General features: G+C 39.9%; 1 protein-coding gene across 1 annotated transcript in view; it reads left to right on the top strand.

Annotated features, from left to right (window-relative positions):
* lrrk1 (leucine-rich repeat kinase 1) overlaps positions 1-17,713 on the top strand; it is a 92,844-nt gene that overhangs the window by 53,766 nt on the left and 21,365 nt on the right. The window contains exons 16-28 of the mRNA XM_059349715.1: positions 217-381; positions 3,479-3,651; positions 4,277-4,397; positions 5,523-5,682; positions 6,639-6,817; positions 6,936-7,033; positions 9,674-9,845; positions 9,928-10,097; positions 10,802-10,941; positions 13,823-14,105; positions 15,271-15,440; positions 16,447-16,650; positions 16,751-16,890. Coding sequence (XP_059205698.1) covers positions 217-381; positions 3,479-3,651; positions 4,277-4,397; positions 5,523-5,682; positions 6,639-6,817; positions 6,936-7,033; positions 9,674-9,845; positions 9,928-10,097; positions 10,802-10,941; positions 13,823-14,105; positions 15,271-15,440; positions 16,447-16,650; positions 16,751-16,890 — 2,175 coding nt within the window. The remainder of the gene's footprint in view (positions 1-216; positions 382-3,478; positions 3,652-4,276; positions 4,398-5,522; positions 5,683-6,638; positions 6,818-6,935; positions 7,034-9,673; positions 9,846-9,927; positions 10,098-10,801; positions 10,942-13,822; positions 14,106-15,270; positions 15,441-16,446; positions 16,651-16,750; positions 16,891-17,713) is intronic.

Raw genomic sequence — 17,713 nt, 5'->3', positions numbered from 1 at the left:
ATTTGGGGTTCAGTTTCTTGCTTCAACATGCGCAGGACATTAGTTTTCCTCAAAGATCAGTCCAATAGAAACTGTTCAAAGTGACTTCTGTCCACAGGAAGCTTTCAACTTCATACAAAATGTATGGAGTGGATATGTAATCATGACTATGATGATTATAATTTCTGACTCACCACTTCTTTGCAGTTGACTTAGAGATCTTCTTGTTCCACACAGAAGGATTCAGTGGCTTTCAACGTGTGGGACATTGGTGGTCAAGCAAGCATGTCCACAGTCAACCAGTGTTTCTTCACTGATAAGGCCCTGTACGTGGTGATCTGGAACCTGGCTCTGGGAGAGGAGGCTGTGGCCAACCTGCAGACATGGCTGCTCAACATAGAGGTGAAACTTAGCTCTCTCACACACACGCACCAAGGTTATAATAGTTTTGGATTTTTTGTTAGTTTTAGTTTTAATTTCGTTGTGACTTTTTGTTTTCAAATTCAGTTAGGTTTAATTAGTTTTTAGAGTGAGTTTGCTAGTTTTAATTATTTTTTATTTTTTTGGAAAATGCTTAGTTTTAGTCTAGTTTTTATTAGTTTTAGTTTTTTTGTAATGGGGTATTTGTTGGCTGTCAGATTCAATAAGGTCACAATAAATGTTTCCTTTATTTCCTTTGTCTGATCCATCTCAGCCCCAATAAGTTTATTAAGTCATAGAACCAGATAGATGAAATAGGTTTCATATCAACCAAATTTACGTATGAAAAAAGTTGACAAAGGTGAAAGCGAAGGACATTTTCACTATAAATTTAGTTTTAGTTTTAGTTAGTTTTTTAACCTCACAACACAGTTTCAGTTAGTTATCTTTTTTTTTAAAAACTCGTTTTTTTTATTTATTTCAGTTAACGAAAAATGTTTTTTCAATTCTAGTTTTCGTTATTTCGTTAATTTTCGTTAACTATAACACACACACACACACACACACACACACACTTAACTGAAGTGTGAGTGGGTCAGAAACTGAGGGGTGTGACAAATGGATGGTATTTTGTGGGAGGTGTGATCTAATTCAGAGGAAATTCATTTGTTAGACCACATAAAGCAACCACAGTCTGATGGATGTCTTTTAATGAAGGCATGATGACATGGGAAAAATTTGAGCTTGCTCCATGTCTTTGACACTCCTGAGGAATTGAAATTGCATAATGTCCTGTTGCAAATGTGTTTGGAAATTTAGGAGACATATTCATGGTTTTCAGTCACGTGACCACTGGCCGTTAACACTGGGAACTCCATAGGGCTCGATCACTTCTCAAAAGAGGAATAACTATAATAAACCGCAGGTCTTAGGCATGTCTGATTACTTCAATCGTTGTTTTTTTTTGGGCCAAAAAAATACCCAACCTAGATCTAATGTCACTGACTGATTGACAATCAGCACACTGAGCTGCTAGTTGCAGATTTGCCTCCACTTTAATGGCTACCCTACGCTACTTCCCTGTTGGAGCTGTTATTTGCTGATGTAAACCCACATAACACATCTTGTGGAGAATCCTTCCCTTATACTACTGCCAAGCTGAAAGCCTAACATTACAGTTTTCTGTACTTTCAATATTGACAGTAAAAGTGTCAAAAACAACAACTGATTAAAAAGAATAACATTTATTTTAAACAATTAATATGCAGTATACTGGCTGTGTGGTGGTGTAGTGCCTCACAGCAAGAGGGTCCACCAGCTCCACTCGTGCAGCTCTTCTGTATGGAGTTTGCATGTTCTCAATGTGTCAGCGTGGGTTCCCTCTGGGTCCTCTGGCTTCCTCCCACAGTCTAAAAACATGCAGCTAAGGTTCTAAATTGCCCATAGGAGTGAATGAGAGCGTGATTGTCTGTCTCTATGTGTCAGCCCTGCGATAGTCTGAGACCTGTCCAGGGTGGACCCACCTCTCACCCCATGTCAGCTGGGATCGGCTCCAGTCCCCCTTGACCCGAGTTTGTATAAGCGGTTAAGGATTATGAATGAATGAATATGCATTATATAGTTGTGCCCTATTCTGGCTGTATCCCAAAGTCAAGATCCTCCAGAGGACAGAGTCCTTGTTCTGCCCAAATTCGAAGGATGCATGTGTTTATCCTCCGTGCATCCCGACTACCCATAATGCCTTGCGCACACTGGTCTACCGAGAGATTTAAAAGCAGCGAGCGAAGACACAGCGACACCGGTGGCGCAATATGAATTTAAATATATAAATATTTTCAGTTTACACTGAATATTTGTTATCACATAACTTACAAAACTTGTGTTCAAAGTCAAGCAAAACATATGCATAGACAATACCAGAATATTTAGCTAAAGATAAACATCATACGTGTTAACAGGGACTGGCAGCCTGCTATTATCCGTTATTGTTATTTATAAATAACTGTTATTGTACTGTACTGTAAAATAAGATTTAAATAAATCACAGAACACATCTCCAGGGTGAGTTCTGCTCCGCTGCTTTTATGAAACTAAGTAGCGGCCAAATTCATCCAGGATCAGTGAAATACAGCCTCTGTTCTTACCACCCTTCCTGGTGGATGAAAGGACCCGAGGACAGTGATAAGCTGCCCTTTTGTATGCCTGTGTGGCACTTGCATGTACAGTGGGGTGCAGTTAGGCTGTACCAAATGTTGTTTGGAATCATCTTAGTTTAAGGGGTGTAATCATTACTGAAGAATAATTCATGCCATGACTGAAAAAAAGCCTGTTATAGTTGGTGATGATGCCCCATGCGTTTTGAAAAGTATTAATTGTTAATTAATACTTAATTGTCTGTACTGGTACGTTCCAGAGGGAGGAGCTTAGGCTATATAAGTGTAGTATTTGGCTCGCTGAGTCTCTGGGGGAGTGCTGAGCTGTGCTGACCCTCCCATATAGAAAATAATTATTTCTCTCTTTAATTTCAGTTTTGTTATTTTTCTGTAATTTTCAGTTTTGTTTTTTGCTGTAAATATTTATTTCAGCTAAAGGTCAGCCATAATAAATGGGATTGCACTTTCATCTTTGACTGAGGCTTGTCATCTTTTGTTTTCTGTAAGGTCACTTTTTGAGTTTTCCCTTGCAAATGTTTTTTTTTTCCCAGTCTGCCAAATGGCAACCTACGCTCACTATGAGTCAGAGTGTGACACATATAAAATTACTTCACGCAAACTTCAGTAGTAAAAGCTAAGTTCGAGAGTAGTAGCAAAAGATTTCACTCAACATTGACACTTGTATCACGTAGAAATGTGTGCAAGGGTTTGAGGCCAATTTAAACACAATAGGAACTGCAGCGAACCATCTGCTGAGGAAGAACATGGAAAGGGGGCGTAGCCCTTTGAAAATCTAGGGGTTGAACATAAGATTTTCTATGTCAAACCAATGTTTCTAAGGTTGAAAATGGACTTTAACACCTATTTCTTGTTGTCTTTAATACACATTGAATAACATGATAGCTCCTGTGTGTTGTTGCCTGTAGGCTCGAGCTCCCAACTCTGCTGTGGTGGTTGTGGGAACACATTTGGATTTGATTGACACCAAGTTTCGTACTGAGAGACTGGCCACACTAAGAGCTTATGTTCTGGCTCTTTGCCGATCCCCGTCAGGAGCTCGAGCCACTGGTTACCCTGACATCACCTGGAAACACCTACAGTAAGCACACATTTTACATTTCTTTTCTTGTTTATTCCTACACTGCAAAAAAAGAAAAGTGGTGTGAACTCAAAATTTCAAGGCAACAAACTTCGATAAAATTTTAAGTTGGACAATTAAACTAAATATTTTAAGTTTTGCTTTTGAGTTTGCTCAACTCTGAATTCAGATTTTTGTCAACTCAACTGTAATTTGAAACATGATAAGGGTTGTTTACATGTGTTGACTCCAGCTGGAGGCAGCACAGCTACAATGAGACTTCAAGTGCAGTGGTAACTCGGAAAGTTGGCTTTACCACATTTCACAACAAAGAAATAAGAGTTAGCAGAACTATTGCTCCTTGTTTTGAACCCCAACTTAAAGATATAAGTAACAACAACTCCCCAACTTGTTTTTGAGCATAAGACTGTCTTGCTTTGTTGTGCTAACTTACATTATTGCCCTAAATATCAATAATTTATATTTCAAAGTTTTACCAATTTAAATCACTGTTTTAGGCCAAAAAATACAAGTTGGCTTTTTTGCAGTGTAGTGATAAGATGTAGCTGCACTGTTGGCCCCAGTTTCCTGACAGTTGTCACGAGTATCAGCCTTACTCTGTGTGTGTGTGTGTTTGTGTACTCAGTGAAGTGTCCTGCAAGACGCTGGAGGGCTTGGAGGGGCTGAAGAAGCTGATATACCAGGTGGCTCTCTCCATGAGAGACAGCAGCAGCTCAGCCTGTGGCAGCAGACTTCTGGGCAGACTGGTGAGTGAGGTGCTGTGACTGGTTATGCTTGGCACTGTGTTTGTGTGGAAAAGCTTCACAGGTTGGTCCAACAGTGAGAAACTTTTGCATCTCTGCATACAACGTACCTGTACCACTTAAGATTTAAGGAACAGGCAATAACATATCGGGGTTTTCAGATTTTCCAGTTCATACATGAATTTTGGGTTTCTACCAGAACAGTGGTTCTCAAACGGGGGTACGTGAAGGCACTCCAGGGGGTACGGGAGATTTTAAAATATACATTTAAAAAGTAGCATCCATGCAAAAATCCTTTAAAAATAATTATTTAATGAATATTTTAGGGAAATATAAGTATAAGTTCAGAAAATTAATTTTATTTTCAGTAGGCTATTCAATTTAATCATCCTAAAAACCCAGAGTGTCCCCCATACCAGGATGGTTGGACCCAACCTGTCTTATGCCACCTGGCATCACCTGTCAATCACTGTAAAACTCAAAGATGGAGTCGTGGTTGAAGCGTAGCAGTTATAGTTTTAAATGGTTATATGCTCACTGTTTTTACTACATTAGTTTGAATCACTACATTTTAGTGAGGAGAAATATTTGCAATAAATTTAGTCATGGATTATTAACATTTAAAATGTTTGAAATAGTTTTTTTTTCAAATGTTTGAATTTTGTATGTGTTTATCAGTTCCAAAGTTCTTCAACCAAAAATGCTTTTTCCTGGTTAGGGGGTAAATAATATTTCACAGGGGGTACATCACTGAAAAAAGGTTGAGAACCACTGTACTAGAACATGTTTACATTTTTTAATGTTTTAAAGACACATTACTTTTTGCGTTCTGTCTGCCTGCATACACTGTACTCACTCTCTATATGAAATGCTCCATTGTAGCAGCTGCCTCTTTAAGGCCCTCTCCTGAAAAAGTCCAGTCGGCTCTTATTGGTCACTGTGTCCGGTTTCCAATTATTCTCACATCATTGCAGCCAGGGATTCACTGCACCTAAACCATACATTTTACCACAGTAACTGCTTTTAAATCAGACAGTCCGTGGCCTAGAGGTTAGAGAATCGGGCTTGTAACTTGCCAGTTTGAATCCCAGGACTGACAGGTCATCATTAATCTTAATCATGTTGTAGATCCCCAGGAGCTACCTGACACTTCAGGAAGCAGTGTTAGCAGAGAAGCAGAGGCGAGATGCTGAGGGAGAGGTCCAATACCTAACTGAAGCCCAGCTGGACTGCATCATTGGACAGAACCCAGGAAGTGACATCAGAGACTATGAGGACCTACAAACTGGTACTGTAAAAATATTTTTTTTCACATGGTTATATATGGAACAAAAATGTATTTCCAGTATTTATTTGGGAAAGCTTCTGATTTACTTTGGTGAGCCACCACAAAAATACATGGACACAGCCCTTGGTCTGTCAGTTATTGGGCTTGAGAGAAACTCCTATGGGTCTACTGGTAAAACCCTCGCTTTGGTGACCTCACAAAGCACTCCAAAAGAATCAACCTCTGAAGCATGCTTACAAAGTCTAAAAGAAACTACGTGACTGCTGAATGTACCTGTGGCTGATATCAGCAAGCCAATACCATGCAACTTTTAATGTTTTAATTTACTTTTTAAAAAAGGTGTGTCTAAAAACAAGATAGAAACACTAAATCGGAGGGAAATGATCTTGCTGCATGGGCAGATTATTTCACTTGACAAGATTTCTTAAATTAAGATTATTCAATCTTGAAATAACCATGTTGAACACTTAAAATAAGAAAATAACTCTTAAAAAAGATCAATTATTTAACACTTCTAAATCAAAACATTTTTTTTATCTTGGTAAGAAACAAATAATTGTCAGGTCACTCTGCTCGGGCCAGTTCATCGCTGCTTGCAGCTTTATTTAATTTTGTTTTAAGAGTTAATTTCTTATTTTAAGCGTTCAACATGCTTATTTCTAGATTTAATCATCCTAATTTAAGGAATCTTGTCAAGTGAAATTATCTGTCCATGCAGCAAGATCATTTCCCTCAGATTTAATGTTTTTATCTGGTTTTTAGACACACCTTTTTTGCAGTGTGGTAAAAGCCGTGACACTGTACTGATGTATGGGGTTTAAGTGCCATGTGTGCACATTTGGATACAAACAGGAGGCTGACTGAGGCGATTTGTCGATTAAGAGTAGGGACTTGACCACACAATTTATAAAGGAATACAGTGCTCATGGCTTTCATCTTTTTTACACTACATCCAGCCATCAGCTTCTTGATAGAGACAGGGACCATGCTGCACTTCCCTGACACCAGCCATGGCCTGTGTACCCTCTACTTCCTGTGTCCTGTGTGGCTGTCAGAATGCCTGGAGAGGATAATGCACCTCAAGTCCTCTCGCCTTGTAGCCAGAAATGGAGTGATCCGAACGGAAGACCTCAGGGTGAGAGAAAGGAAATACTTGTAAAACAGAAAAAGGATTTGGAATTCTGTGTTGTTTTATGTGTTAAAGATAATACTTACTTCCTATGCTGATATCTATGATAATGTCTGTTGTGCAGATGCTGTTGGTGGGAACAGGGTTCACCGAGCAGACAGAAGAACAGTATTTCCAATTTCTAGCCAAGTTTGAGATTGCTCTTCCTGTGGCCAACAACAGGTAAAATGTTGCCTTTTACTGATTCACACGCCATTGATATGAATGAAAGGAAATTATACATTTTGTAATTTTTGCTCCACACCCATTTTTGTCCTGTTTTTGTACCATACACTGATTATCATGCAGGACTCTCTTAGAAATAACTTAGCAACACCTTGGCAACCACCTTCAAGACAAAACAACAGAAATGTGTCTTAAAAAGCTGGTGTGTGGTAGCCTGGGTATACCCAGACTGCCTTGCGCGCTCGAATTTGATTTCGAACCTCCAGGCGGTCTGGAAACCAGGAAGGAATCGTAGCCCTGTTTTAGGGATCCAATCACAGAGCGGGGAGGGACGGTGAGACGATGACGCGTACTACTCGGCACTTGGAAGCTTTCCGGATCCAACATGGCTGCTGCAGACGCGAAACTCTCTTTAGCTGTAGATGGTGTTTTAAATAGTTTAGAGCGAAAGTTGAAAGGCGAAAGGTCTCTCAGCGGCTCCGCTGTCCCCCGGCTCGTAACGAGATCACCGGTAGCGGGACTATTAGCGCCGCACAGGCGGTTTCTGCGGCTCGTTGCGCCGAGCCGGTGAGACCGCCGGTCACCGCCGGTGATCTCGCTCCGAATCGGGGGACAGCGGAGCCCCCAGAGACCCGCAGCAGCTTGTTTATTGCCCATGAAATCAGTGGATGTGTGTGGCTGAATGACATGAGGGGGAATAAAGCGTGAAAATAAATAATCTTGCAGAAAGCGAGAACTGGAGAAGCAAAGCAGCAGCAACACTCTCTCACAGACACACACACAACAAACATCCATCTCTGTTGCTCTACTACGTCATCTGGTATAACTGATCTGATTGGCTAAGAGCTACCTACAGACGCTTTGATAGACATTCTAAGCGCCCAATAAACGGCTCTGGAGGATCGTAAACCACACCTCCTCTACGGAGAAAAGCATTGAAGGTGTCCAGACCTAATCTTCAATGAGATTTGGTCTGGTGTTAGCCAGGCTAGGTGTGTGGTGAAATGCACTACCAACAGGGTAAAGAACCAAAACAACCCAAGCTTTTTAGAAGGACAATACTGGAGATAGATGTTTACAGACGTGAGACATCAGTAGTGACAATGGGGAAAACTGTGGGTGCTGACACTCAGTATTCCTGAGTAACATATGCAGCAAACATTTTCCCGCTAAATCTTATATCCAAATGTTTGTTTTAGACTTACAAAATGTCTGTAATTTAAGCTAAAGCATTGTGATAATGTGTAAATTGTGTTACTGTAGAATATGAATGAATCAGAAAGCTATGCAACATTATGTTTCCAAGTGTTTTAACATGCTAACACAAAATAGAGGTAACGAAGGTAACTATGGTTTTGTGAATTCCTGGACTGCCAGTAGCAGTGCACAAAGTGTATATATTCCTCGCACTCAAGATTTTGTACGTCATGTGAATGACGTGTCGACTACCTCTGCATCTCAGCTTTGAATACCACATGGTAGCCTACAGCCAGTCTCTTAAGGGACTCCTCACCCCTCAGACAAAGTGTTACGAGGGGCGGCGTTAGGCCTGTCATGATAACACATATAGACGATATATTTTAAACTATCACGATAACTATCACGTGGCTCCTTTAGGAGGAAGTGCTGCGCAGTAGCAAAGTGCTAATAAGCTGCACAGTTAGCTCTGTAGCAGTACAGTGTGTATGTGCTGAGTTAGCGACTACGGCCACAGTTGTTGTGCATGCTGCTGAGCTGAAGAGTCTAATCCGAAATGTTCCCACACCACACTGGCTTTGGCACCAATTCCATTTATTACACCAAACTTTCTGGAGTTGCAAACTCCTCAGTAAGGAAAGTAGCTATCTGTCCTAAAAGTCGCTAGAAGTCTTTCCCTAATTTGCATAATTTACCATGTGCATGTAATTATAATGGATGCTGTAGGAGAGAGTATTAACGTTGTGGGAAAGACAAGAAGTGAGTAAAAATACACCCTAAATATGTTGGTCTCTCTCAACGGCAGCAAGTTGGTCTTGGTCTTGGTAGCCCACTAACTCTAGCATGCTATCAATCGCTGGCTAACATTAGCACGCTATCGATTGGCCGCTAATGTTAGCATGCTAGTGCTAGCCCTATCAATCACATTGCAGTTAAAAAAATCAAATAAATTAATGATACACATTTTAGTTGGTCTGTTTCACCTCCACCGAGTTGGGATTGCTGGTCTAATAGCCCCTGGCGTATCGGTTCACGTTTAAAGACAAGCAAAGAGTTGGTGCCACTATGGAACTCGTTTTCCCTGCCGGGAGTCAGCTCTTTGGCAGTGGAAAACCAAGGAACAGTTCCCAATTCGGCATTGGCTTGGCACCGGCCGGTAACCACCTCCGGTCAGGAAGGAATGAAACAAAATTAACATTAACTCACCAATAGCAACCCAAGTAGACATACAGTGCTAAAATATAATTTGAAATGCTTAAATCAAATGGTTTTAGCTAAATACAGACATTTGGCTATGTCTGAAAAGTTAGCAACTCAAAAAATGCAAAGTAGTAGCAAATGTTAAGTCCTGGCACTAAGGCCGCGTATCAAGCATACCGAAAGTTTCTTCAAACATTTTCTAGTTTTCAAAAATGTTCTTTATTTTCCCTCTTTATGTAGCTACCTGCTGCCCCACCTCCTTCCTCCCAAGCCAGCCATGGACATCCACGGCTTCCGCCAGCAGACCAACAACACCCTACAGCGCCTTGTCCAGATGAGCTTTGTTCCTGCTGGGTTTTGGGAGCGCTTTATTGCTAGGATGCTCATCAGCCTCAAAGAGATGGACCTGCAGGTACTGAAACCAGCAAATTGTCATTAGTCACGTACACACTTTCAGCCTTTTACATTCATAGCCTGAAATGTGTTGTTTGTAGTCATTTGAGCCCAAAAGAAACACCAGGAGCCAGCGCAGCAGGACCTCTGTGATATACAGCTTTGCTGGAACCCAGCCAAGGAACCGTTGCAGCACCTTCAGAGTACGACGTAGCCAGACCATATACTGGAAGGAGGGGCTTCTGGTCACTTTTGATGGAGGGTACCTCAGGTCAGAATGGGGGGTAGAATGTGGCAATAATTCAATAACATAAATCCTTTAGTGAGGACATGAAGAGTGTGAGAAAATGAAGGGTTTCAGTTAGACTCAGAGCCTCAGATATGAGCCAGTTCTGAATATGAATAGACAGACTTAAGTCAGAAACCTGCGGAGGCATATAGCAGGGCGGAGCTAGTATACGGTCAAGTTTAGGGGCATACTGGTTCACGGGAAGTGGGTAGGCTTAGAAGTTAATCCAAGACTTTAATGATGATTTCTGACAATTTTTTGAGAACTTCTTGAACATTAAAAACAAGCAGTCTTTGTCCGGAATATGCACCAACCTTGCTGATATTCAATCTTTCCATAAATTACCTAGCTGCAGTATTTTCATTTCATTGATAATAATTTATAGTTTTACATTTTCAGTTTTAGTTCTCAATCTGTTTTAGTTTTTTTTAGTTTATACAGAGGAGATTGTGTAGTGCTCATCTTCTACATCATATGTATCACAGCAGTCTTAGCGCTGTAATTTATAATGTACAAAAAACTGTAACATAGAGGATAAAATATCTGCAGTTTTTAAAAAATCTGTCTGCCTCAAGGGTTCCTGCAGCTTTTGCTGTTCCACATAAGCTTCAGTGTGCATTGTGAAGCTAGTGAACACAGATAAAACATGAGAAATAAGGTGGTGACATGTGTTTGTGTCTCTGCAGTGTGGAGTCGTCAGATATCAACTGGAAGAGGAAGAAGAGTGGAGGCATAAAGATCATCTGCCAATCAGACATTAGAGATTTTTCTGCCATGGCCTTCATCACAGACAATGTCAACTCTCTGATTGAGCAGTGGTTCCCTGGTCAGTGCACTGAAATCTGTTTATATGGACACAGAACCATTTTGAAAATAGGATGATCAAGATAAAACTAGAATTAAGCGTGTAACTAGTTCTTCGGGATGACAGCCAGAGGCTGTGCATAATGATGAATAATATCCTCAGTGGACGCGTAGGTCAGGTGTGGATACAAATAAAGTCTTGTGTGACCCGAGATGACCCCTCCTCTACTGCAAAGGACCGGTGTTATCATGTCATCATTCCGTTGGAAAATCTTCTTGCCACTTCTGTTTCCGATTGAGAGAGAGAATTTATAGAACTGTAGTTACATGCATAACTGCCATTCTATTTAACTCTTCCTGACCAACAGAGGCAGTGCATAATGATGGATGACTTATGCCAACATTGTCACAAAGAAACTGCACTTACTGTTGACAGAGAGGCAATATACATGCTACATTGTGAAGGGATTTTAGGATGCCTCTTTTTATAAATAAATGATACCTTGCACGGGGCACTATCAATAAGGATATCAAAATATATCCGGGAAACGGTGGACTGGAGAGAGGTACTTGCCTCAAGCGAAGGAGTTCAAGTATCTTGGGGTCTTGTTCATGAGTGAGGGTAGAACAGGGCCTGAGATGGACAGGCGGTTTGGTGCAGCATCAGCAGTGATGCGGGCGTTGTACCGTGGTCATGAGCTTTGGTTGGTGACCGAAAGAACAAGATCGTGGATACAAGCGGCTGAAATGAGCTTCCTCCGTAGGGTGGCTGGGCTCAGCCTTAGAGATAGGGTGAGGAGCTCAGACATCTGGAGGGAGCTCGGAGTAGAGCCGCTGCTCCTTCGCGTCAAAAGGAGTCAGCTGAGGTGGTTTGGGCATCTGGTAAGGATCCTCCTGGCCGCCTCCCGTTAGATGTGTTCCGGGCACGTCCAACTGGTAGGAGGCCTCGGGGAAGACCCAGAACACGGTGGATGGTTTGTGTGGCAGGGGAGAGGAGAGCCTGGAATGCCCTGCTTATCCTGTTGCCCCCGCGACCTGGCCCTGGATAAGCAGATGAGAATGAATGGAAAATATTTAAGTACGAACCTGAGCAACACTTGTGTGGATCTCATGGTTCAAGTGTGGTTAGATGGCTATCAGAATGTCAAAGTCAAACTTTATTTATATAGCGCATTTACAGACGGCTTAGCCGCACCAAAGTGCTTCACATAAAAGTGCAAAAAGTGCAATAAAATACAGAATTGACAAAGATAAAAAGAGCTATGGACAAAAACATTCCAGCTATTATCCTGGGTCATACACAACTTTTATTGTATACACACTCGACCTATACGACTGCAGAGGATATAATTCATCCCTATGCACTCATTCTATTTCACAACGATGCTCTGTTTTTTTCTTGTGTCATAAATCCAACACAGGCGATTCTATTTAATTGTTTTCCTGCTTGCAAACTCTGCCCTCACCATATCCCCAAACTATGACTAGAGCCTGTCTTGTAAACTAAGGACAGAGCTAGAAAAGGTCTGTCAGTCGAGTGCAGATTTCTGCCGGGCATTGATGATCTCCTGCATAGCACAGCCCCAATTGATCCGAACTTCAGAAAACAAGCATTAATTCAGACTTTTTACATATATACATCATGTCGTTGTTATTTCAGCATCTTTTTGATCCATTTGTTTGCAATTAAGTCACAGCAAAATTCGTTTATTTTAGGTTCATAATGGTGTATTGGCACTGTAACAGCTTCTGGATGCAGTTCCTGGAGATGGTGATGAAATTTAGCTGTGGTGTAATGATGAAGTAGTGGTAATGATGAAGGATGGTTAATGTTAATGGCTGGCATGTCTTTTGTGAGTAACATGAAAAAACACAAATTTGATCCTGCGGTTAAACTTGCACGGCCAAAATAAAAAGCAAGAGGTTCCGCAAGGCACAAATATGTCCTTTAACAGATGAGGTAAGGCTTTTTTTTAATCTTCGCTGGTTGCAGAAAAAGCCTTTGCTATGGAACAATTGAAGCAGTTGTTGATGACTTGTGACACCTAGCAACTGGAGGAGTGAGGAGTAGATGGTCATGAGTCATTTTCCTATAGACAATGTTACAGGACCTTCTGTAGTTTAATAAGCGCCACAAGGTTAAAAACTTGTTGAGAAGACAGACATCAATAATACTGAAAAGGACCAAAACAAATGGATAATTAAATAAATGTAGATAACAAAAAATAAATAACAAAAACAAATAAATAAAATGAAAAAAATGAAAAAATTAAACTGGTGAGTATTCTTACTGTAGGTTACATTCCCAACAAGAAATTTGATATTTTTCATTATCCTATTGTCCCACCGCCTCCTCTATATCTCCGTTCCTCAACAGTTCCACAAATATCTTCCAAATGTTATGAAAGAGAGCCAAACTCGATGTTAAGTTATTTAACCAGTGTTTAAAAGAGGGGCAACCAACATTCTTCCAACATAATGCAATACAGCGTTTGGCCTTTAGTAAACAAAGGTCAACCATTTTTCTTTCATTACAAGATAAAGTACATAGATCTGGATAAATACCTAAAATACATAACTTAGGGCAAAAAGATACAGGGGAAGTTGTGATCTGAGAAATATACTTTAACACTGAGCTCCAAATATTTTGAATCTCTTCACATTTCCAGTGTTAGCATTTTTAATGTAATGTAATTCAATGTAGGAATATATATCTATTCATAGGTAGTTAAAATGCATTCCTAACGTGAAAATGACCCATTCAATTCACACAAAAGGGACAAAAAAATATTTATTTGTGATTATAACCTGAAAAAGTCTCTCACACTACAGGATGGAGTCCCAGTCTGTCGAGTAAACAACAGATCATGTCCATGTCTTCTATCTATGTGTCCTCTCTGTAGCTCTGACAGCCAGTGAAAGTGATGGGAGTCTCCTCATAGAGCAGTACGCCCCCTGTCCCCTCTGTGCCTCACTGGACCAACAGAAGCAGGTTGACCTCGGAGCCCCGAAGGTGTCAGAGAAAGTGTCACACAGAGGAGATGGTGCAGTTCATTACTTTAACATGGAGGACTGTGTGCTGGCTGCTGTGGAGGAGGAGCACATCATCTGCCCTCAGCACCCTGAGCAGCCAGTCAGCCTCCAGGAGCTGGTCCCTGAACTCTTCATGACTGACTTCCCTGCACGGTATCCTCACCATTTAATCAACCATTTAATTTTACTGACTATTTGTTGTATGTTGTTTCAGACAAATTGTTATTGACTTGTCTCACACTTCTTTGACAGAAAAGTTAAGATTTTGTAAAATGGTTTAGATTTTGAAATGATTTGTGATTTTGGACATATAAATATCATATAATATGACATTGCAGATTTGATTAACCCATTTTGCAAAACCCTAAAGTCTATCTTTAAGGCAGAGTAGCATTATGTTTTTATGTTAAAATCAGTCGTTTACTACACAGACCTCAAGTTATTACAACTTAATGCAGCAGGCTTTCTCTTCTTTCAATGGTCTTTTTATTGATGACAGAGCATGTATAAGACAATCACTGTACAGGAAGATCATTTTTGATTTTTTGTACAATATCCACCCATGACAAAACAAATGCCCAAACATCCGAACATTGACATACATGTACAGCCACTGACAAAAAATTGTAAATGGACAGACAAAAAAAAAAAAAATATATATATATATTGACAAAACATCAATCAATTGCCAAAAATGATGACCTCACTGATTGAATGCCACACTGCTATTTTTTTGAACACACCCCTTTCAACTAATTGCCCAATTGCACAGCCTTAAGAGCTGCATATCACGAATGCTGGGTCTTGTTGGTTTTCAGAGAATCTATTGCACCTACTGGTACCTTGTTTGTCATGTAGCAATAAAAAATATACTAAAAACCTGGATTAATCTGGTTAGTCACATTGGACTGCTATTATATTGAACACTACTGTAATATATATATATATATATATATATATATATATATATATATATATATATAAAATGATTACCAACCAAAAGGATGAAATACATGGAAGAATAAAGAAAACATGGAAGAAAATAAATAAATAATAGAAAATAATTATAGAATAGAATTAGAATTAGAATAGATTTTAGAGTAGAATTTCCGATCCCCGAATAGTGTATCTAATCTTCTCTAGATTCATGCAGGATATCATGTCTCTGAGCCAATATGAATAGGAGGGAGGAGCAGCAGGCTTTCTTTTCAACCAACAATCACATGCAGTAAAGAGAGTGTTTATAGGGAAACCTGGATAAATTGCTGATTGTTGTTGATGCGTTTGTGTGTGCGTCTGTGTGTGTCTGTGTGCGTAGGCTCTTTTTGGAGAGGTCCCAGCTGGAGTACACTGAGGAGGACGATAACATCCTTGGCCAGGGTGGCAGTGGGACCATCATCTACCGAGCCCGGTACCGTGGCCAGCCGGTAGCCATCAAACGCTTCCATTTCAAGAAGTGTCGACAGCAGAACATCAGCATTGACACAGGTACACAGACACCTTCTGCTGCTCTTCTTTTAGGTCCTTTAATGGGTTTTGAAAGCTTTTGAAATTTTGGAAGCTGCTGATGATTACTCACTGAAATAATATTTTGTAACAGTTTATTCATGCTGGTTCACTCACTGTCTGACCTCAAGAGTCTCTCAACCAAATACGTTTTCACAGTCACAATGCAGTGGAATGCTGTGACTGCATCACATGGTCTTCGTCAGCTAATGAAGCTATAAGGCTATAATGTTAATAGGAGGCAAGGTTGTAATAGTTTTGGATTTTTCATTAGTTTTAGTTTTAATTTCGTTGTGATTTTTTGTTTTCAAATTCAGTTAGTTTTAATTCGTTTTTAGAGTGTGTTTGCTAGTTTTAATTAGTTTTTATTTTTTGGAAAATGCTTAGTTTTAGTTGAGTTTTTATTAGTTTTAGTGTTAGTTTTAGTTTTTTTGTAATGGGGTATTTGTTGGGTGCCAGATTCAAAAAAAGTCACAATAAATGTTTCCTTTATTTCCTTTGTGTGATCCATCTCAGCCCCAATAAGGTTATTAAGTTATAAAACCACATAGATGAAATAGGTTTCATATCAACCAAAAAGGTTTACTTATGAAAAAAGTTGACACAGGTGAAAACTAAGGACATTTTCACTATAATTTTAGTTAGTTTTGTAACCACACAATACAGTTTCAGTTAGTTATGGTTTTTATAAAAACTCTCGTTTTTATTTTTATTTCAGTTAACTAAAATGTTTTTTCAATTCTAGTTTCCGTTATTTCGTTAGTTTTCGTTAACTGTAATAACCCTGATAGGAGGTGGTATATTTATTAAGAGTTGAAGATGTGGTTACAAGCTTGCAAGTTGACCTTTTTGTAACGATTTATTTTATTTTTATTATCATTATTTCACAAGAGTCAATCTGAGCTCCTGGAGCCTTTATTCTGACACAGATGTATCCTCTGTGTATCACATTTGAAAACACCCCTTGTTCCATTCTCTCTTGCCTCAGACACTATGGTGAAACACCTGCAGTCTGCAGACGCCTGTCGGAGCTTCTCTGAATTTCGCCAGGAGGCCAGCATGTTGCACTCTCTGCAGCACCCCTGCATAGTGTCTCTGGTTGGCATCAGCATCCATCCCCTCTGCTTTGCCCTGCAGTTAGCCCCTCTGGGCAGCCTCAACACTGTGCTGGAGGGGAAGCACAAAGACAAAGGCACGTAGAGAGATCTGAATCATGACATTTCCCACCTCAACTTTGTCGTAAAGCCTGTTTTTATGTTAATGGAACATGACGTTATATTTTCTCATTGTAGGCTCCGGGTACATGCCCCTCGGTCACATGCTAACTTTCAAAGTAGCCTATCAAATTGCAGCAGGACTGGCTTACCTTCACAGGAAGAGCATCATCTTCTGTGACCTCAAATCTGACAACATCCTGGTGTGGTCTTTGGAGGTCTGTATATGGATTACCATAAGAAGCCACATGCTTTTGATTTTTTGATTCACTGACAATATTCTGATATATTTATTAAATAACTAGGGCCGGGACTTTAACATGTTAATTAAGATTAATTGATTACACAAAAATTAACGCGTTAAAAAATTGACGTATTTTAATTGCACTTATTTTTTGCACCGCGGAACGTTTCTCACTGGATGAGTTTGAGGCGGACTGATTATACTGGAGCACCAACTAGCGTTCATGAGTTCAGACAACAACAAACCACAGTGAACATGAAGGAAGAAGCTGATGAGATGCTTTGGTTGGCCCCGTGGATGATGGGACATTTTGTTACAAAAAACTAACGGATGGAAGCGTCGATAAGAGCATGGTTCTGTTGCTATGCAACAAGGAATTCACTTATCACGGCAGCACATCCAGCCTCAAGTATCACCTCACTGCAAAACATATAGCAGCTAGCGGCTAGTGTGGTAGCTAGCGAGGATTGTTACAGAAGGTGTACCTACCTATAGGCTACCTGAATTTCTGAAATGTACTATATTTCTAAATATGCTATTGCTACACTTAATGGCAAAAATTGCACTGGTCTGTTGGACTTGAACAAAAATAAAACATATTTTTGTTGCTTAAGCTTATGTATTCAGTCATTATTCAATGGTATACTAAAAATCCATGTGAAAAAAATGACTTCTCACTGTTCTCAGGTAAAATATTTATATGTGATTAATTTCGATTAATTAATTACAAAGCCTCTAATTAATAAGATTATTTTTTTTAATCGAGTCCCGGCCCTAAATTTAACATGACAGAAACA

The sequence above is a fragment of the Centropristis striata genome, chromosome 2, assembly GCF_030273125.1.
Source record: "Centropristis striata isolate RG_2023a ecotype Rhode Island chromosome 2, C.striata_1.0, whole genome shotgun sequence".
Lineage (NCBI taxonomy): Eukaryota > Metazoa > Chordata > Actinopteri > Perciformes > Serranidae > Centropristis > Centropristis striata.
Note: the sequence above shows the minus strand (reverse complement) of the source record. Positions and strands in the feature narration are given on the sequence as shown.